At 31.3% G+C, this 23050-nt stretch overlaps 2 protein-coding genes across 8 annotated transcripts; one reads left to right on the top strand and one right to left on the bottom strand.

Moving 5' to 3' along the window:
- Positions 1-3379: 3379 nt before the first annotated feature.
- LOC129911892 (protein-serine O-palmitoleoyltransferase porcupine) lies at positions 3380-5131 on the bottom strand. The gene has a single exon (XM_055989892.1). It carries the CDS (start codon positions 4909-4911, stop codon positions 3490-3492), a length of 1422 nt encoding a protein of 473 aa, XP_055845867.1. The 5' UTR covers positions 4912-5131; the 3' UTR covers positions 3380-3489.
- Positions 5132-7115: 1984 nt separating this feature from the next.
- On the top strand, positions 7116-22317 carry LOC129909634 (ran-binding protein 16). Of its 7 annotated transcripts, none has more exons than XM_055986711.1 (22): positions 7116-7195; positions 10954-11183; positions 11245-11410; positions 11480-11712; positions 11770-11869; positions 11951-12067; positions 12128-12226; positions 14008-14154; positions 14217-14690; positions 14761-14966; positions 15023-15167; positions 15231-15378; positions 15438-15591; positions 15652-16054; positions 16131-16269; positions 16332-16409; positions 17869-17930; positions 17992-18131; positions 18204-18323; positions 18388-18458; positions 19110-19202; positions 21676-22317. In XM_055986711.1, the coding sequence occupies exons 1-21, from the start codon at positions 7193-7195 to the stop codon at positions 19184-19186; spliced, it is 3312 nt and encodes a 1103-aa protein (XP_055842686.1). In that variant the 5' UTR covers positions 7116-7192; the 3' UTR covers positions 19187-19202; positions 21676-22317. The 7 variants fall into 7 exon arrangements, 6 of the variants coding, with proteins under 6 accessions (XP_055842686.1, XP_055842681.1, XP_055842683.1 ...); XM_055986706.1 differs by lacking the exon at positions 7116-7195 and adding an exon at positions 7413-7720; XR_008771440.1 differs by lacking the exons at positions 7116-7195; positions 19110-19202 and adding exons at positions 7414-7720; positions 19453-19563.
- Positions 22318-23050: the final 733 nt, after the last annotated feature.

Genomic DNA, 23050 nt, shown 5'->3' with positions numbered 1-23050 from the left:
AAAAAAAATAACAAAACTAGCCATTTCCAAACATTTTCAACAAGGTTCAGGGTTGTTTTCTATGGCAGATAATGAAGTACATACTTTCTAAATTTGCACTTTCTCCCAATATTTTACAGAGCATTTTTTGTAGTAGGAGGCGTGGTCCTGTTGAAAAATTCAGTATACTGGTTCACAAATACTAGAGAATTAAGGAAAAATTTCTTTAATATGCATTTATAAATAATTGTGACCATTCTTCACGTTTGAAATTCATTATTTGTATTATCGTTGTAGATTACTTTCTTCCATGCCTTAACACTTCTTTTTTTAAAATGAAGTTGGTCTCAAAATGGTTTCTCCTTTCGCAGAATGTAAAACTGATAGTTTAACTCACCAAGGACATCAAAATGAAATCTTCGTTGATCCAAAAATAACAAGAAATACCACTCAACTTTTCATGTGGTAAAGGATTTCAAAAACCTTAAACGCATACAATTCTTTTCTTGGTGTAGTGATGGTGTCTTTTCAAAATTCAGCCATTTTAGAAGATTGGGACTAATGAGCATTCTATTTTATGGTCCTAAAAATAGAAATAACAACTGTTTTTCACTTTTATTCTTGTCGTTAATCCACCATTCATTTTTTTTTAACCCCAGAATGTTTGTATCTGAAGTCTGGATAGAGCATATTCACAATTCGTAATTTTTTTTAAACCATACTGGTGGATCCTTTATTGTTTGTTTTTTTTTTTTTTCTTAAGGTGTTTTCTCCAAAATTTAGCGATTTTAATCCACCCATGTTTTTCAAAATGGTAGTATGATTATTAAATTACACTTAGGAAAGTTCAGTTATTTTTTTTAATGGTAAATTTGCTCGAAATCCACAAAAACATTAAAGATAACAAGGATGTACCTATTCTGATGAAGAAAAAAATAAGTCCTCAAAAAATACTTTACAAGAAAAACAATGCGAAAGTTATGGTCCATTTTGAAACAATTTCAGCCGTTGCTTTTCCTAACAGCTTAAATTATCAAAAAAAAAAAAATAAAACCTTGTTAGGTCACGCACCACTATTGGAGACAAACGATTAATGAACATTTGAAAAGGAGTGTAAGTGCTAGACAAAGATAGTTTGATTTACAAAATTTTTCAACACAAGTACAAAAATATTTTCTTCCAAATCCAATTAGAATTTTAATTAACTTTGTTTTAAAATTTAGATTGGGCCTCAGCTTCATAAGGCAGACTTTTTTTGTCTCAAGAAAATAACAAAAATTAAGTTAAACATGTTTTATCTAATTTTGGAACATAAACTCACATAAGAAGGCCTGTGACATTATGTACTTCTTTGATTGTACATTGTACACGATTTTAGCCGCATTCCTTTGGAGTTGAAAGACTATGAGAAGATGATAGTATATTATTAACAACAACACATTCACATCTATTATATCAGAAAAGTATGTGTATAGTGTAGATAGATGGCAGTACTAGTTTATTAATTATCAACTTATGGGTAGTCCACCATCTCCACAGAAACCGGTATGTAACAGCTTTTTTTTAAGGTAAACCATAAATCATCATGGTATTCTTATACTAGCGTTGTTAGTCGTATTTGAATTGGTATTATCATAGTGATCCATAGAACCGTTTTTATTGTTAAGGCCTAGTAAACAGATCGAGCTAAATTTTAGATCCCATACAAAATTATCTCAAACATTTTGCCGAGCTATAATTTTCAAAGCATAGTGTTGACCACCAAACCACGTATGCTAAAATTTCGACTTATAAAAACAATGTTAAAAAAATTGATTTTATTTAAATCAATTATTTTATGAATCCACAGATCATATTAGGCATATTTTTGTCAAAGCTATCCGCAGTAGGATTTCCCAAATATCAAGACTAAATAAAAATGTATATGCATGCACGAAGAGAAAGGATACGTAAACTTATACACTTCGTCAAAATTTTATCCGCAGCTTGGTTTAGCTTCTATTCGTATCGGCAGTTGCATGTTGTTTTTGTAATGCATGTAACTGCCAACTGCGTTTACATGCTTTTTGGCAATGCCAAAAAATACACAGCTAATTTTGGAAATTTTTCTTAATTTTGAAAATAAGGCTAAAATAACGTCTTTGTACAAAAAATTTTGTTTGAAGTTGGTTACTGCGTTAACGAGAGAAATAAGTTCTGTCTTAGCAACCGTTAACAAGGGTACAAGAAATATTTTTTTTTTTTATTTAAAAAGTATGCACACTATTCCTCTCTAGCGAATCAATCTAGGGAAATAACTTTTAACTACGAAATTTGGAGTTAACCGCTTCAATGGTTTAGGCTGCAGCTCGAGATAGAGACAGACAGGCTTGCGAGACCCTCGTTTCGCATTCTCATTCATCGTAACTTTATGATCTGATTGTTATTTCGAATTCGATTTAATCGAAAGCTTGCTCTATATCGCAAGTATAGAATTAGTTCTATAGGAATTACCTTTTAATGATTTTTGAAATAAATTTTAACTTTTTTTTTTGAAAAATAGTACACTTTTTTATCAAAATCGTAAAAGCGGTTTTTGAGAAATTCAGCTTTTTCAAAATTGGTATACTCGTATTGTAGGTATTTGTTGTCCTGAAAATTGGATTCCAAAAATCTGTCGAGAGAGTCACAAAAATCGTTTTATGCCATGTTTGAAGAAAATTGAATTATCCGCTTAGGCTCATTATACAAAAGAAAGAGAAAAAACGGCTCCAAAGTTCAAAGCGTTGGAGGTAGGCGAAACTCGTGCAACGGACATTGATAGGATGCTAAGTAACAGATGGAGGATTTTGGTCCACGCAGTGATTAGGGGGACCGATAACAAGTTAAGTAACGCATCAACTTGAAAATTTCCCAAAATGCAGATTCGCGGTTTTTGCTTTGTACAGATAATATCATGTTCTATTGTTATATCGGGTTCGTTCGGCGTACAGAATCGCCAATATTTGGATGTGGAAACAATATCGATTGCATGAACCAAGCTCAGTAAATTTAAAACAAGTACATGAACCAAATTGTACATAATGTGAACTCTGCAATTTTCATTATAAACCGATTCCATTTCGGGTGAGAATGAAAAGTCGAACCTAGCTGATAGAAATATAGTAAAAGTCGATGGCAAAAAGAAAACACAAGTTAAACGTACATAATAGTTATAATTTTATTTTATTTTTATTTCCTATGGAAGCTTGTATCAAAAATAAAAATACTAGATTTTGAATCCTAAAAAAATACTGCTTATACAGCTTCGACACTTTGGAGTTTAATTTTTGTTTTTTTTTTTTTTCTTTTTTAAGTACTTGGAACCACAATATCTATCACAAAAAACACACAAAGAAAAAACAAAAAAAAAACTTCTAAGTACAAAAGTTATTCTATCTTTATAATAGTTACAAAAGTCTTATTATGAAGCCTCTTAATTAGGCACAAACGATACTTGTTTTATTCTGTTCCACAAAGACCAAACCACTTTTAGACTACTAAATAAAATAAATAACTGCAAACAAATATCCAATGACTGAGAAAATCCAACGACATCCATTTATTAAGTCCCGTTTGTATAGAAAATCGATTAGCTTGTGCATTCGGTGAACTTGTTCCCTCCATCATTATACCCAAATAAGCCAAATGCATAACAGTCAACAATCCAAATACCGAATTCATGATTAAGCTGAATGTAGACTTCCATTTGTGCTCATGCGAGCACGCTCGATGACGACAAGGATTCGGCAATATGCATGCACTGAATATATTCGCAATTTTGGCTCGAAGTTGGAACTCAATGAAGGTGAAAATGCCAAGTGATAGTAGAACAGCGTATATTTGAAAATGCAATCCATGTAGAAGTGACGACACCACATAAGTACAAATGATGGCAAAAAGTGTACTCCGGTCCTTGATAGTGCGGAACACATAAGTCTTCAACCAACGATGCATTGGAATGTTCCAGTTACGAACTACTTCAGTTAACGATCGGGGTAACTCGATGGAACATGGTTTTGTAACAAGGCTTCCAAAGACTCTAGATTTATCATTAAGACTCTGGTAACTCTGAACACCAGCAGCTGCCATTGTAGCCTGAGAGAGGAACGAAATAAAATAATGACTGCATCTAAATGATAAAGCATCTCGGAATGCTATCATCCATTTGGAGGCATAATCTGTGCATAACAAAGCCACAAAGCAATTCGATAACAGAAGAAAACCCAACGCTGCCAGACTATTAGCCACTGTCCAGACAAACCATCGAAATTCTATTCTAGTTTGTTCCAAGCTTAAAGTATACTCATCATAAGCCATCCATGGACCTAGAACAGCATTCGCTGGACAAAGCATATAACCCAAAAAAGGGAATAAGGCTGGAGTCCGAGCATGCTTCTTAGCATCCATATCGAATGCCAATGAAATAACTTTCATTGTGGCAATCATTTGTACTCCACGAATTTTATGCCAGACAGTTGGATTGTCTGCTAGCAATTCGTACAGAAACAATCCCAGAATACAAATTGTTCCTAAAATGTAACCCATACTTTTAGATTGTCTGTATTCGAGAATATTTAAAATAACATAAGAGACTAGACAGAAAAGTAATACGACAAGAAAATCCAAACCGATTGTGTAGTAGAGTACACCGCAGCCAGTTGCAAATGAGATTATATGGTCAACCCATGGTTGAATGTTGGCGCATTTTGCAATGAGCCATGCTAATCGACAGAGAAGATTCCATCCGATCAGAGTGCCAGCGTATGATGTGATTTGACTTAACGAAGGAATGACACAGTTTTTGAATGTTTCTTCAAGTGTTTGCCGACTAAATGGAAAGAGTAGTCTTTTGTCAAAGTCATAATCTTCGTAGAGATCTTCTTCTTCGTAATCGTCGAAATAGTCTTCCATTGTTTTGTGTGGAGATTTTCTCTACAAGTTTTTAGATGAGAAGTATAGTTGTTTTAATATTGAACAATGGAGATGGTAACAGATTGATAAAAATAACATTTTTGATTTGAAGATTCATTAGTGAAGAGTAGCATGGATATTTAATTAGTTATTAAACAAATACAAAAAAAAAATAACATTTGGAAATGACAGGTTGTGTCAATAAATTTTTTTTTGTTGAAAGAAATGGGTTGTGAAGGCTGGAAGCACATGCATGGCGGGAGGAGGCGAATTGGATAAAGTAGTAGAAGATTTATTTGAATGAATTGTAGTGATGGGCAGATAAATGAGTGATTTTTAGTTGAGTGGATTTTAAAAGAAAAGACTCAAATGTTGAATTTTATGAATTTTTTGTTGGTGGTAGCTGAAGTTTGGATGTTTTATGGTGGATTTACATACGTCAGCATTTCCAGATCTGCATTAAAAGGAGACACAGTATTTAAGATTCACAGATGTTGGATAGAGAGAGTAGATGAAAATGCAGAGATCTTTATAAATGCAGATTATAGCCCTGTTCCATTGGAGGTGGTAGTTTACTCATGAGTAGATCTAGTACTACAAATAATAACACACGATCTTCTACTCGAGGAGACACATACAAACTATGCTTGTCGAATCGAAAAAATTGGACCTTATACAAGTCAAATTGTTACTTGGGATGTGCAGATCACGCTAAAATTTATCTTTCATACAAATTTCCTCCAAAGATAAATTTAAGCAACGATTTTAAAGGCTGGGCCACACCGGAGGGTTCGCTGTAGCGGTACGGGTAGCGGTAACGGTAGTTGTATGAAAAAAATCCACATCTGAACTTTGATGTGTCAGTTTGGAATTTTTTTCATACAAGTACCGTTACCCCTACCCGTACCGCTACAGCGAACCCTCCGGTGTGGCCCAGCCTTAAGTCAGGTAGTACGCAGTTCACGCGCTAAATTTAAATTCTCAAGCCTGGTACGCTGCTCGCGCTAAATTTTAGCCAAGATAAAATTCCCATACAAGTTATCGATAACTTGTATGGGATCCATTTTATCTCGGCTAAAAATTTTCGATAATTTGTATGGGAGCTAAAATTTAGCGCGAGCAGCGTACCAGGCTTCATCTACAACTACGCATTTTTTGGATAGTTTTTCGGACTGGAAAATTTAAACAAAAGCCTGGTACGCAGATCGAGCTAAATTTCAGCCGAGCTTAAATCCCCATACAAGTTATCGATAATTTGTATGGGATCAATTTTGGGCTCAGCTAAAGTTTTTCCATAATTTCTATGTGCCTGGCTACACAGTGATTTTTCAATCGATTGAAAAATCACATGCGGTGGCTACACACTGTTGTGCCCAATCACGTTCCACTTTTACATTTTCTAGGAACAAACGTCAAAAAGAGGAACAATTAAGCAATGGAACTGTACTGCCCTCAGAATATTCAGTTGCCTTTGTGAGCATCTTCCCCCTTCACACTTCATCCCGCTTGGCTACAAACTCACTGCTTAGGGCTTAGGCGATTGAAAAATCACAGTGTAAGTCAGGCACTATGGGAGCTAAAATTTATCTCGAACTGCCTACTAGGCCAAATGATAAAAGCTTATTTTTTAGTCTAAAAACCAATTCGTGCGCTGTTTTTTAGACACTAACTGCGCTTGCAGGAAAAAATTTTTACCTTTACAAAAAGTGCCCAATGTAGATTTCACAAAATCAGTTTGAAATTGTTCACTTTTGTACTTTTTCAGTTTTTAGGCCAATGTAGTCAAGGCTTAATACTTGCAAATTCAAAACACCACCTTATAATTTTCACATTTCTCACTCAAATTGTCCCAATCACAAAATAAAAAAGTACTAGATTATGAGTACTATTCTATTTCATCTATCTACCACCAGACGGCCACCCAGTCATCTATCACAAAAATTTTCATTTCGCCCAAAAACACAAAGCGGATACCGGCGAATCAGTAGACGAACGAACATAATTCCTAACAAAAAATAAAAAAAAAGAAGAAAAATAAAATATAAATGGTGATTGGTGCAATTCAGCAGCGGGTTATCTTTTAAATTTAACCAAAAATTCAATCAAAAATCATTTAATTTTCAAATTACATCAATTTTATTTTCGTTTTTCCCATCCCGTCTAATCGAAACATAAAAAAAAAGTCTTTTGTTTTGTATGTTCGCTGTGGAAAACAACTAGAACTATAGAAGAAAAACGAAAGAAAGAAAAAAAAAAAAACTTCTCATCAATTCGCAACGAAATGGTACGCATTTGCAAAATTTATCTTTTGATGTTCTGGTCTCTGGTGTAATTTTGCTTCTTGTTTGTGAACACAAAAAACCACAAGAGAAGAATACTAAAAAAATAATAAATATTTTTTGTTGATTACATTTTTTTTGTATCCCTCCCTCCATCAATCAGCACTTTCGATAGGAAAGTGCAGATAGGGCAAAATTAAAATAATTAATTAAAAAAAAAAAAACTATTTATTAAACTCCGCCGTTTTAAGAATGGCAGGGATTTGCAAGTAAAAAAAAGGCTCACTAGTCTACAGAACAAGAACGCAAAATCCTTGCCTTTGCTAGTTTTGCGGAACGCGGGGTGTTTTCTTCTTTTGTTAACAACCAGAAGAAACAATCCAATTTGAGAGTTCCACGGGACTATCGAACAAATAAAATTGGGAAGAATTGATTTTTTTGTTGTACTCTTGCTCTTGTTGACTGCAGCTGAGAGCGATTTTGGGGACTCCAAGTGAAAGTGTTGTATAGAATTTTTGGAAACTATGCAGGTCTCTAAGCTTATTGTGTATTCTTATTGTAATGTTTATGTTTTTAATGTAATTTTGATTGCTTTTTGTTTTTTTTTTTTTTTTTAATTTCTATCGAATTAGAATTCTATTTCAAAATGTAGATCTACTTAACCTTAAAAAAGTGTTCCATAAGTAGGGAGATTTGATGTTTATAAAATCGGGACTTTGGTTAGTTAAAATAATGGTATTAAAACAAATTTAGATAAACATTGTTAAATATATTAAATTTAAATTTATTTCACTTAGTTTTAGTTTTAAAATTCTGGAAAAACAAAAAAAAAAACTTATTGCAATTAAAAATTGAAGTTGGTTTAGTTGACAAATTCTTATCTCTTACATATAAATAAGTAGGTGCTTTCTTGTTCTTTTTTAATTCATATTTTATTATCAACTAAATTTTGTTGGAAAAACTAAAATTCAACCCCTTTAACATTTAATTTAACCGAGAAGGTTTAAATTGTATGCAATTGGCTGTGGTAAAGTGCATGAATTTGTTTATTGCATATTATATACTAAATTTGCATCAGCCCTCATTTCGCAATAAGAAAACTGGACATAAAGCATCACTTAAAGGAGAGTTCTTTTGTATACACTCATAGTTTCAACTGCACTCTTTCGGTAGAGTTTTAGAAAAATAACTGGAAACAGATGTGGTTTCTTGTTTTCCAACTATTGCCATGCAAATCAATTGAAACTACTGAGACTTGTTCGTAAACTAACTATCAAACTAATAACTGGGTTCAATGACATTGTTCTGACTGTTCCAAACAGAAAAGTACAGCTTTTTGTTTTTCAACGATGTTTTTCTGTTCGAGTTCTCTGTCCAATGAAATTGGATAGTATTCAAAAAGATGAGTTCAATCTCAATCTTAAAGAAAATTTTCTAAGAAAAACATAGAGAGTTTGAACTTTTCTTTTTGTATACGGAACAATTTGAAACTGAATTCCCTGTTTTCGTGAGAACTGCGAACTGTTATGTTGTTGTTTTGTGTTCTGAGTTTTGTCACAAAACTATTCTGTCCTGATCAGATTCAACTATTTTCTGATTGTTTCGTTGTAAATCATTGAGCTGGTGCGTAGGCTTCCATACATTAAACGTCTCCTGTTTATCTCTTCTTCATGCACTCTTCTGCAAACATTAGCCGAACAGACTTTTTCAAAGTAATTGAAAATGCCTGTGTAGTTGCCACATTCAAGAGGTTTAGCATTATATCTAGAGATCTCTTGTTTCTTTTTTTTAGTGAGTGTTATATGTAAGAACATTTATTCCTAGTACGGAATCCGAAGAAAAACTGTTTGGCAAGAGTTCAGTGTCGGCCAGAACAAAAGGAACTTTGAATAAAAAAAAAACTCGAATGTTTAAATGATTGAATTTAAATAAATTTTAGAATATTTATTCATATTAACATGCAGATATAGAAATTTCATGCGCTTATGAAAAGATAAGCTGTACATACATTTGGAACCAAATAATTTTATAAAATATCAATATTTCTTTAAAATTATAAAAACATTTTGCGTTTCTTTTATAAAAATTTATATATGACTCGGTTGGTAGATTCCCGTGTTCATAATTGTAATTTTTTTTAATTATTGAGGTTTTCTTTAAAAAAAAATAAATAAAATTGCTTTGCTTAATCGCTTTAGGCCTCAGTTATAGCTTTCAGTAAAATCCATCAGTAAAAATTGAAACATTAGGAATCTGAAATCTTTTACTGATGAGCGTTTATAGCAATCATTAAATTTACGTCATTAAATTAAATGTTTATTTGACATTCGCGCCTCAAGCAATTTTTTTAGTGTTGATTTCATCAGTAATTTTTTTAATGATGGCACCGGAACAGTAAAACGAAATGGCATTTGGCAGTCAGCTGTTCAGTAAAATAAAATTTCATCAGTAAAATTTATAAAATGAATTTGTGTATAATATTTAACACAAAATGCATTGATTCTTTTAGAAAAAATTAGTGGAAATATGTTTTCAATTTATTTCATTTCATAAAGTATTCAAAATAGCAAAACAAAATTTTTACTGATGGATTTTACTGATAGCTATAACTGAGCCCTAAGCCCTTAGGTAAAAAATTTCAAGCATGTAATTTCGTTATTTTTTTTCCAATTTTTGGTAATAAGTGAACGAAAAACGTGCATTTATTTTAAAATTATGCCAAAATATGCAAATAAATGCAAAATATTAATTTTTAGTAAAATATTCAAAAATATGCACTAAAGGTTGAATAAAAATAAAATAATGATAAAATATCTATTTTTAACTGAACAAAAGCAACTCTATATAAAAATTAATATTTTCATTAATTGAGTTCACTGTTACATTCTTAATATTTTGTGGCGAAATACACCTCCTAGCCATATTTGCCGTATTTATAAACAATAGTAATTACTAGCAATATGAAATTAATAAGTATAAACTAGGTTTTATATGCACAAAATGTGGATAAAAAGAAGTTTATACTTTACAATTTTTCAAGTAAATGCATATCACTACTATTTTTTATGTATATTACCCATTATTTAAGACTTTTCAATAAGGGAACTTAAAATGCTTTTCCAAGTTTCAAAGTCTCTTTAACTTGATGTTGTTCCTATTTTTGAAGATACAATGAAGGTCTACAATATTCTCTATAGAGTTGAGGTTGTGGCTAATCCACATGAATTTTATGCACCCCAAACCAGTCCTTTATCATTTTTGAAATATTCTTCATGTTGGAATGTTTATTTGAGCCAAGCATCTTCCTCAGCACGTGGAACCATGACATTCTGCAAGCTATCACTGTACACAAAACGGTGCAAAATACCATCTATTTTATCAATCGAACCAACACCATATCCATGACTATGAAAATCGAGGATTAAGAAACCGGTGAAACCCTTTACTTTTTTAACTAAACGAAATCTAGAACTTTTCTCTTAGCACTACTGGTTCTTTTATACTTGACTGCCGTTTCCTTTTTTTTTTTTATAAAACCAATGTTCTACATTCCTTTGCCTTCGTAAGACGAGAATGTTTAGATGATGGACTTTCTTATTGTCATATCTGAAAAAAAAACTTATTTGCTAAAAAAAAAACCGTTTAAAGAGAAAAGTCATTTGCAGAACCACATGTGATTACGGGAGGGTCAAATGTGACGCTATCAAAAATTTTCATTTTTATTAAAATTATTTTTTTAAATCACATTTTATCCTTACCACAGGAAATTCATCAGCTTGAGATTTTATGCAAGCAATTGTACGAAGCAACTGATTCAGTAATTCGTTCGGAAGCTGAAAAGGCCCTTGTTGCATTTGTTAGTAGCCAAGATGCCCTACCTAAATGTCAAATGCTTTTGGATCGAGCCGATTCAAGTTATGCACAACTTTTAGCTGCAACAACTTTAACCAAATTGATACAAGGTCTCAATTTGGAACAAAGAATCGATATAAGGTATACACTACACATCAATTTATATATTTTTAAATTTTTAACATAACACTATTATTCACAGGAGTTACATTTTGAATTATCTTGCCACCCGCCCAAATTTGCAAAATTTTGTTGTACAAGCACTTGTCACGTTATTGGCTAAAATAACAAAATACGGCTGGTTTGATACCTATAAAAATGAATATATTTTTCAAAATATCCTTGAAGATGTGAAGAAATTTCTCCAGGTACCTTTGCTTTTTGGTTTAAATCTAATCTAGTTATTGAATTTAAAATTAAATTTGTTTGCATTATAGCAAGGCTCATCTGAGCACTGTACAATTGGAGTACAAATTCTGTCGCAACTTGTGTGCGAAATGAATTCAATTGTTGAGGCAGATGTTAATTTGTCATTTTCAAAGAATCGCAAAATCGCCACATCTTTCCGTGACCAGCAGTTGTACGATATTTTCCTGTTGTCCTGTTCGCTTTTGGTAACAGCAAGAGACAACAGCAAAAGTTTAAATTTTATGGATGAGTCCCAGCAAGCGTAAGTATTTATTATAGGTTATACTAAAGACAAGATATATATAAATTTGTTTGATAGTCTTATTTCACATGTTTTGCGATTGACTAAGAATTGCTTGAGCTTTGATTTTATTGGAAGCTCCACTGATGAGTCTTCGGATGATATGAACAGTGTTCAAGTGAGTTTTTGATGGTGTTTTGTTTTTTTCTTTTTAATCATCCTATCTTATTTAAATCAAATAATATTTGTTTTATCATAGATTCCTACTTCCTGGAGACCAGCATTTCTTGACTCCAATACTTTGAAGTTATTTTTTGATCTCTATCAGATTCTACCAAATGGATTGGCAAGCTATTCGTTGTCTTGTTTAGTGCAGGTAAATTTTCTAAAATATCTGTTTCTTCTGTTTTATGGGTTCACATAAATTTTTTTACAGATGACTTCAGTTCGTCGATCTTTATTTAACAATCAAGAACGTACAAAATTTTTAACTCATCTTCTCGAAGGCGTTAAGAATATTCTGACAAATTTACATGTAAGATTGAATTTTATAATTAATTATTATGCTTAGCTTATTTTTTTTAAGTAGAATTAAAATATAAACATTAATAAGAAAAAACCTTAGCAAAAAAAGACAGCTCTGTTTGCTGACATCAATGTTAGATCTGTTGAAGAAATAGTAAATATTATGTGTGATTTTTTATCATTTATCATCAGGGTGATTTAATCCACATTATGTATAAAATATTTTGCTTAATATTATACATAGGGTGTGATTCTAAGAGGCCAAAGCAAATTTAGTGAGTGAAAGTAAAAGGTATGACTAAAACGTGAGTACGCAGTTTAATAGCTGTTAACGAATTCAAAAGTTTGTTATTGAACTCATTTCAACAAACTATAAAAAATTATATCACAAAAAAAAAAAATATCCTTGTTAATTTAATTAATTTTGATTAATTTTAATTTTAGTGAAACATTTTTAGAGATTTACACCGGCGAGATTAAGAAAGTGGGGAAAACGAAGGTCAATTTAAAATCAAAACGAGATTCACACACTTTATCAGCCTAAAAAACTATATTTATCTTAACCAGTCTTAACCTATCTTCACCAAAAATTCTTTTATTGTACGTTGTTTGGTTGTTGAATTATGCAAATATTGTTCATGTTTCAACATTTTTGGATATGGGTCAATACTTCATGTCTTTATTCTCTCCGTTTTAAGACTGTCGGGTGTCGAACTATTAATCGGTACTTTTGTGAACCATCAATCACATACGTACACATATGTATCAGTATATCTTTAGATTACCGCCACATATTTATTAATGTTGTCGTTGAACAATTTTTGTATTTTGGTGCCCTTGCCACCTAGATTGGTAACATTTCCAAAAAAGAGCATGACTTTGGCTAATGGTCCATATTTCTGCAAAACTGTTCAAGTATGTTGAAACCGCTATTAAAGAATAGCTTGAATGTTAAAGAAAATAAAGGTTAGAAGAACTTGTTGCTGTAAAATTCAACGCAACAAAGTGAGTTCCAACTTTATTTAAAATACACAAATAGCTCTGTTTTAACACGATGCCAAACTATCATCAAACTGGCAGGAACATGCTCAGAATGATCAGAACTTTATCATTTATAATTTTTGTTTGCATTTTTAAGCATCTCCTTTTTGGAAACAATGCTTCTTGGTAGACATTATTTTAGGAGTTTTGATGCAAGAAACAACTTTCTTCGCTTGATTAGAACTTGTTTCAGTTCGCCTATTCCATTTTGAAATTGGTAGAAGGGAAATAACCTGTCTGATTTTAGTGGTTAGTTATTGGGGTAACCCAAAGAACATTCCAGACATTAACGTCTTTTAATTGAAATGGAGTATTTATCATGACAGATGTTGCTTCCATAGGATGTAAAGGTTAACTTAGATGAGTTATTAAAATAGTCATCGAGGAATTTGTGTGAAATTAGTAAAGATGCAGTAGTTCTTCTGCAAATTAAAAGTCAACGTGCTAAGATCATTGAAATTGTTGGACTTCAATATTTAATTTAAAAAATATTGAGATTGGGGTAACAGTATAACACTAGTTATCCTTTCTAACCACTATTTTTCTTTTACACCTTACAGTACACAGACTAGTTTACCTGTAGAAATTTTATTGTAAGAAAGACAAAAGACAGTCAATCAATTCGGTTAAAAAAAAAAGGTTTTGGCTTTAACATTAATGCTAAATCTTTCTCACTCGTCTTTCCTAGACTTCTTTGCCAGAACAGTGCTACATTGAAAATTTCTTTATTTTATCGTTTATCGGTTTTAGGGTCTTAGTGATCCAGATAATTATCACGAATTCTGCAGACTTCTTGCTCGTCTTAAATCGAACTACCAGCTGGGAGAACTCATTACAGTAGAATGTTATCCAGAAGCTATTCAGTTGATAGCAAAGTTCACTGTACAATCGTTGCAGGTAATAACAAATATAATAAAACAGAAGCAATATTTATTACTTTCACTGTAAATTTTCTTTAGATGTGGCAATTCGCTCCAAATAGTGTACATTACCTGTTAACTTTATGGCAACGAATGGTCGCCTCTGTACCGTATGTTAAATCACCCGAACCCCATTTGCTTGGTACATATACACCCGAAGTAACCAAAGCGTACATAACTTCCCGATTGGAAGCTGTACCTGTGATTGTAAGAGACAACCTAGAAGATCCCCTCGACGACCTGTGTATGGTACAACAACAACTCGAGCAATTGTCGGTCATTGAACGTTGTGAATATGACAAAACCTGCACACTGTTAGTTCAACATTTTGACCAAAAGGCCCGAGAATATCAAGAATTGTTACAAAGTCAGTCACCTAATCCAATGGATGTTACCATTCATGAATTACAATTGACTTGGCTTGTGTATATCATTGGCTCGGCTATTGTAGGAAGATTGTCTTTTAATTCGAACGATGAACAAGATACTATGGATGGGGAACTTGTAATACGGGTAATTTAAATATTTATACAATAAAAAAATTTGTTTATCAAAATAATGTTTATTTGTTTTTTGTAAAAAGGTACTGCAACTAATGGGTCTCACAGATAATAGATTACCACAAGCCGGCTGTGAAAAACTCGAGTTGGCAATTCTTAGTTTCCTTGAACAAGTCCGTAAGATGCATATATGTGAACAAGCGCAAAAAGCGCACGTCTACAAAAGACTGTCTGAAGTATTTGGTTTAAGTGATGAACAGATGCTCTTGAGTTTGATAAATAGAAAAATGTAAGTTTCAAATTCAGCCCCTGTGAGTGTATAATAATTCATACATTTTTACATAGAATTACAAATTTAAAATACTGGGGCCGTTCGGAGCCAATTATAACAAAGACCCTAATGTTGCTGTCAGAGCTATCTGTGAATTTTAATTCTCTCCGTAAATTGGCCAAGTTGGAGGAGATTCAATTTATGTTAACGCATCACACGGTGAGTTAATCGTTTTTTTATATCATCTTTCAAATATACTTTACTATATTTGTTTACTTTTAGAGCGAACACTTTCCATTTCTTGGTACAAATTCATCATTAAGCGAAATGCGCTGTCGAACAATGTTCTACACATCGCTCGGAAGGCTGTTGATGTTCGATCTTGGCGAGGATGAAGAGCGTTTCTATAATTTCCTGACACCACTTACCAGTTTGTCATTTGTCATTTCTTTTATTCAAAATAGTAAATAAACAAATTTAAATTTGTAGATCAATTCGAATCACTTGGATCGGTACTCATGGATGGGAATAGTTTTCCAAATGAAGAAGCGAAAAAGGCAATAATTGGATTGGCACGTGATCTTCGTGGTCTTGCATTGCCATTGAATGCTATAGCTCCGTACACAATGCTCTTCGAATGGATGTAATTTTTTTTTCAAGATAAATCAAAGAGATTGTTAATTTTTGTTTTCTATTTTTATAGTTATCCAGATTATATTCCAATACTAATACGTGCCGTTGAATTGTGGGCACACGATCCAGCTGTTACAACACCAGTACTGAAACTTTTCGCTGAACTTGTGCATTGTCGAACACAACGTTTGCAAGGCAATGTTTCTAGTCCAATGGGAATTTTACTATTTCGAGAGGCCTCTAAACTCATTTGCATATACGGCAATAGGAGTCTTCATTTGGATGTGCCGCGAGATCAGCAATATCCAATGAAATTAAAAGGCATTTCCATATGTTTCCATATACTGAAGAATGCTCTAAGTGGGAATTACGTGAATTTCGGAGTGTTTAAATTATATCGTGATGATACATTGGACAATGTTTTAAGTATTGCTGCAAAATTAATCATGTCTATTCAGCAAAATGATTTGTTGGTTGGTTTTATTTATTTTAATTTATTGTAAAATAAATTTAATAATGTGATGATTTTTTTTTTTAATTTTCAAAAAGGAATATCCAAAACTTGCTTCGTCGTACTATAACCTTCTCAACTGCTTGTCGCAAGATCATATTACATTTTTGGCTTCATTGGAGCCACGAGCATTTATTTATATTTTAGAAAGTCTGTCAAAGGGACTAACGGCACTAGGTGAGTTGAAAATATATTTGATTTTTGTTTTTTAATTTTAATTATTTATCAACAATTTTCAGATTCCACCATTTTTATATGCTGCTGTTCAATATTGGACTGTGTTGTGTCATATATATTTAAGCAGCTGCAAATTAAAGGTAATTATAATTCCTTTAATTCAATTTTAAACTTCAAGTGAACTCAACTCCAACGCGTTTCGTCCAGGTACGACAGTGGGCTCATCAGTTAGATGTGTCGTACCCTTACTAAGACGCCTTGTTTTTGGTTGATGTTTAAGGACACTTATAAAACTCACAGCATGAATAATTTTTATTATTTTTTCTTCATTATTATAATTCAAAAGAAATCCTTCCAAGAAAAATCTCTGTCTCGATTTCCACGTCTACTTAAATTTCAGTACAAAAAGTGAAATTGACTAAATATCTAGTCCTAAATGTTTCCTGAACGTGCCCATTCCGAAAAAATTAATTCTACTACCGTAAATAAACTATCGTTAAGTTAGAGAGTCAAAGCGTTGGCTCTCTAACGTAGTTTTGGCTTTGTGCCCACGATATAATCGTCGGATTTCCTGCAGTACAAGGATATCATCTTCGTTCTCTATTCTGTTGCAAAGATTACAAGCTTGTGACAACTAAGTTCGGACAGGCATAAGGTTCAAGTTTGTGTTCTGAATATGTAGACCGAAAATTCATTACAGAAGTAATTTGCTTCCGAGTGCAACTGGTGATTTAGGTTCTTATTATATATTTTTAGATGTTCTTTCAGTTGCTCAAGATAGATGCTTTTCAACTAAGTTTGCAATGACATTAGCAAAAATTTTGTTTACATGCTTAGAGAAGTTAAGGTTGTGTGTTAGTAGAACTCCCTGATACTTCAATTCCTTGTGCGTGATTAGAACTCCTTGGTACTTTTATTCCTGTATAACTTCAATAGTCACAATTACCAGTAACGTTCTCTTCGGGAAGACTTATTCTTTAACGAGCTTCAAAACATCAAAATTCGAAATTATCAGCAATATATAAGGCAAAAAGGAGTGGCCTTAAAATGCAGACTTGTGGAACGCCTGTTTTCGTTTCAAACCAATCTGACAGATCCGATCCTCCGATACAAAAGCAATCGACGGAATGAGAAAGTTGAAGCTCCAACTTAATGCATATTTTTCAACACGAAATTTAAAGAAAAAACGTAACAGCAATAGGAGATATAAATATAAATAATAAAATCTAAATTTCTCGAACACAGTCTTAATGTTTCCTGTCTCTTGCAAAATTATGTTTACGCAAACTATAAACAAATACAACACCATCCTAGTCAGCAAAATTAAATTCTGAATACTTCTACTTGGGTCAAGTTACGTGTCGAAAAATCCGCTAATTTTACTTCGTAAAATGGAGTAAAAAAAAGTTGAATGTAATTGTTAAGATGACCCCGGGTTAATAGGAAGTCCTTTTTACCTCTCAAACACGCAGTATTAGGTAAACCCTTGAACGATGTGTTCCTACCCTATTCTTATTAATTGTTCATTTTAATATCCATATTTTAAAATTGTTCTAATGAAAATTTTAAAAAATATACGTAATTATTATTTATTTCTAGTTTCGACATTCCCCAACAAAAAACTCCGTAATATTACACCGGAGAACTCACAGTTCCTTGAGGTAAGATTTAAAATGCAAAAATATAAAAACTGACATAACTTAAAACATGTCCAAATTTCAGGTAGTTGAGATGAATTCTGAAATTCTTCAGGGCATAATGTCAACGCTGCTAAATATGGTTATGTCAGAAGACTGCAAGAATCAATGGTCTATGTCCCGTCCGCTCTTAGTACTCATTTTGCTATATGAAGACTATTTTAGGTATTTAAACAAAAAAATTGAAATTGTATTTAAAACAGAATTTTAATTTGTTATCTAAAAATAAAATTATAGATCACTTAAAGAAAATATTATTCGATCGCAACCCATCGATAAGCAACAGACAATGGCACAGTGGTTTGATGGACTGATGGATGGCATTGAACGAAATGTTGCGAACAAAAATCGAGAAAGGTATGTTGTTTATTTTTTGTTTTTAATTTGTAGCTATTCTCATGTTTATAAATTTTGTTTACAGATTTACTCAAAACTTATCATTGTTCCGACGCGATGTGGTTCACCTACCGAAGGTTTCAAGTTTTAATCCTGGTTCGTCTCTTATTGATGATTATTCATAATTTTGCTTAGTTAAAAACCCTAGATGGCAGGTTAATCTTTTTTTGTTTAATTTTTTTATTCGTATATTTTTTTTTAATTTTCTTTATAAAACAATCAAATATTTCTTTATATTATTTATTTTATCTCTTAGTTTGTTACACAAATTGATGTTTTAAAATGTTTTAGGTTTTTTTTTCTTCGATTCTTGTTGAATTTCAAAAAAAAAAAAAAAATTAATCAAAGTTTCATAAATTTTATTTCAATAGAGTACAATTTAAGAAAAAAAATTAACAATAAGTAAATGTAGGGCTATTTTTTTTTTTTTAATTGAAATAAAAAGGCATTTGAGGTCAAAAAAGTCAAATAAACAAGTTTTTATTCCAAATTTTCGGTGAGTCTTGTCTTCTCCTTGAAGACAATCAAATTCAAAATCATCGCTTAAATGTGTTTAATGAGACATTTTTGATTCTTTGCCTAATGCGAAGGTGGTTATTCTTTTAACAATTAAAAACGTTTAGAATTCTATTAAGACATGTTCATCTTTAGCGATTTTTTGTTAGAAACAATTTTTAAGGAGTTCAAATAATTGTTTGGTATTTCTAATTAACACACAATTCTTTTGTAAATTTTTTATATTTGCAGAGAATGCAAATGAAAAATTCTTAAGCGATGATTTACTTACAACTGATGCTGTAGAAATTGAATATATGAAGGGCTAATACTTCTACAATCAAAGTAAACAACTTTTTAAAAAAAATTTTTGTTGACTTATTTTTATCGTGGATTTTTTTAAATATCCTTCTATGTTACCAATTTTTTTTTTTATATTTGAATAAACCTTGCTCACAAAAAATATTGTCTGATATAAAATAAGATAAATTAATTTAGTTATGATAAGTTTATTTTTTCAACAATTTTCTTTTGTTTGGTGTTCTTTCCTACACTTATAACACGAACTATTTTTTTTGTTCATTTATAAATTTAGAAAGAAGAAGTGGGTTTCAAATTGTCAAATTTTAATCCAAATCCAAATAATGTAGTGGTTTGGCCCCTGTGTCTTAGATATTATCAACAAGCTTTTTTGGAGAAACTTAAAGTACGTTCTTGAATAGAAAAAACAAATCACTTCATTTTTCTTTGGCTTGTTTTAATCACTCTTGAATATGCCACATATAGTTTAATAATAAAATCATTAAATACAACTTTACATTCATAATTAATAATAATCTTTCTAAATCATACTATGTAGTTTTGTGACATCTCAAACACTTAACAAAAATGTTGAAGCATAAATAATTAAAATTAATACATAGTAATTGAGCTTCGCTTTCTTATATTTTATTTAGCTTATTATCAGTTAAAAACGTTACTGTAGCTTATTAGTAAACACGATAGGAGTCAAATAGGGTCTTACATTTAAATTCAGCTCTTAATTGAACTTAAATTCATTCTTCTAATTAATTAAGTTTATCTGTTCAGCCTTATTCTGCTATCTAATCCTCGTTTAATCTCTTTATAAAAATCATGATTAAAGTTAAATAGTAACGAACAGTTTTCCTGGAATATTTCAAACAATACCACGCGTTGCACAACAAAAAAGAACAACATTTACAAAAACCGATTGGAAGACATTTATTAAGTGAATCAAAATATTTTCATCGAATCGAATAGCAAAATAATGCTGGTTATAGGATTTATTGTGCCACTTAAAAAAGTTCAAAGCTCCTACGACCGATTTCTTGACAAAGTTCTAGTTCTTAAAACTCTTACTTACTTAGGGTGACCAGACCAGCGCCTTAAGGTGGCGATACAATTCATTCATTCATTCGGACGTCAAATAAAAAACTTCTTCAACCAGCTCTATCCTTAGCTAGCTTTTTCCAGGGGAGTCATTCCGTAACTAGATTATCAAAAACGATATAGTTTCGACAATGGTTTGATTTCCGTAACTTCAATAATCACTATCGTCGCAAACGATATAAACGAGTTAGGGAGATCTTTCATATCTAACTTTCCAGTCAGCTTTCCAATAAAATTGTCTAAATAGGAAGAATTTTATTGAAATTTTACCAATCAGAGAACGGAAAATTGACTATTCCCTAACGTTTCTGAACCTGCCCAATGCTAAATCTATTTTGAAAATTAGTAGTAAAAATAAAAATGATGATGTTTGAAATCAACTATTTTACTGAGCTAAATGAACTAAAAGGTGAAGCAGAGTTCATTTAAATAAATTGGGAGATAACCGGTGAAGTGTTTTCTAGTTGTAAAATTTTATTCATTAAAAAGATTAAGAATATACAATACTGATACAATTAATTTCATTAGATATCTTAAGCTTTGTTGATGCACCAAAACATCTTGGAGACATTCATTCATGAAATGAAATGGGGCTATCAACCGAATCATTTTTGGGAACGATAACAGAATAGGTATCCTTAGAGCTATAATTTTTGTAGGTTTGTTTAATGCAGCACTAGGGCCCATAGTTCCTTTATTTCTCCCATCTTGTGTTTGACTTTAGTTAGGGCACACACTGAGGATTTTGCATCAAAACCAAAACTTTATTGGGCTATTTGTTTTTTTTACTTAAATTGAACACTTGATTTTGGAAAACCAAATGAATCTATTAAAACAGAAAAAAAAAGCGTTAATTGATTTAGCTTTTGGGGCCCAGCACGTAACTTGATACAATTGAGTGTGTTCGATACAATCGAGTATCGGCAGCTTCTAATTTGGTTCAATCGAGGGTTTTTAATGTAAAATGCGTGATTCATACAAGTGGGGTGTTGCCACTGCTCGATTGTATCGAGTTAACTCGATTGTTCAAAGTTACGTGCTGGCACCCATGTTGTGAGTAAATATTTCTCAACTGATGAGTGGAGGGATTTATTTGTCGAAGCATTAATTTTTATTCAAATTTTTTTCGAAGCTTATTGAATAACAAATATCAATTAACCAATCCATTTATTCTGTTCTGAATAATTTTCAAATAATTTGTGAATAATTTGTGAATAATTGTAAACTTGATAAGTTTTCCGTTTTTGTTTGATTTTCTTTATTTTATTTTTTATTCTTTCAATTTTGATTTTCCAACAACGCACATTTTATATAACTTTAATTCATTAAACTAACAAGAAGATTAATTAAAAAAGTATTGATTCTATAAAACTATTTTTCTTTCTCTCTATTTTTTTGATTTTTTCAGACGATACGTATCAGGTCTATAGCGAGACAAATTATTCTGTATCTGTGTAGATGCTCCCAACAATATTAAAAACTTAATTTTCAATGGACGCCCAAACGAAATAGAGATGTGAAAAAAGAGAGTAAATTTTGTGTTGTTTGCAATCTACATCGTTATTATATAAATTAATTAATTAATTAATGAGAACTCTTTCCCAACAACAACAAAAAATATTTCTTTCTTTCATAGTTAAAATTTAAATGCTTATTCTACATTGTTTCTATAACTATTATATTTAATTCATAATTCAAATGTACTTTCAATTTTTTGTTCTAATTTTATTTTTCCAAAAGGAAAAGGTTTTTTTTTGGTTATTTTTCTTCTCATTTTTTTTTTTTAATTTTTCCCTCTGTATGTCTTTTTGACATTGATTATTGTCCTGCATGTAGCGTGTATGAGAGCGAAAAAAAAGGAACTTTATATTTTTTAATTGGGTATTTTTTTTCATTAGTTTCATATAATGTGCATAAACGAAGAAAAAAAAATTATTTAAGTAAAAAAAAATCAAACAAGCTGGAAGAAAGTTATATATTATTGCAAATGAAAAAATAATAATAATAATACAAATACAAAATAATAATAAAAATAATATAAATCAGTATGAGAAAAAAAAACAAAAAAAAAATTAAAACCAATTTAAATATTTTTATGACGTTTGTAGAGATATTGTGTAAGAATTATAAGAGCATTAAGAAGAAATTATATATATATATTATATTATCTCTAATTTTTTGCAAATAAAGTTTTATTTCAAAATGTTTTGTAAAGTATTTTGAAAAAATACAATGCTTTTGTGGTTTTTTAAAACAATTATTATTTACGTAGTTTTTCTTCCCAATCATTTTCAATTATGTGATTGTATACAAAAGTTTTGTATGGTAGAACAAGGCTTGAATGCTTCCAGCACATAACTTTTTACAATCGAGCAGTGGCAGCACCTATTTTGGATCAATCGAGCATTTTCAATTGAAAACCTTCGATTGAGCTAAATTAGGTTTTGCCGAAACTCGATTGTATCATGTTACATGCTGATTACTCAAATTTTTGAAAATGTCACTTAGCGCCTTCAGCATCTAAAGTCTAATAGGCATGTTGTTGTTTCGAAAAGAAATGTTTTGTCGGTTTCCACCCGGACAACAAAATACTTGTGAAATCACAGAGGAAATATCTAAAGTATCACAAGTATTTTGACAAACAAAAATATGTACAAAGTAAAATAAAAGCAAACAAAAATCTTAAAAAGACTTGCAATGACAAAGTGAACAACGCACACAATTAATATCCCCGGCAATTCTTTGAATTCAAAAAAGAATTGGTGACTTTTCTAGTCTCCTAA

Source organism: Episyrphus balteatus, chromosome 2, assembly GCF_945859705.1.
Source record: "Episyrphus balteatus chromosome 2, idEpiBalt1.1, whole genome shotgun sequence".
In the NCBI taxonomy this organism is placed as follows: Eukaryota; Metazoa; Arthropoda; class Insecta; order Diptera; family Syrphidae; genus Episyrphus; species Episyrphus balteatus.
This window is presented reverse-complemented; position numbering and strand designations above follow the sequence as displayed.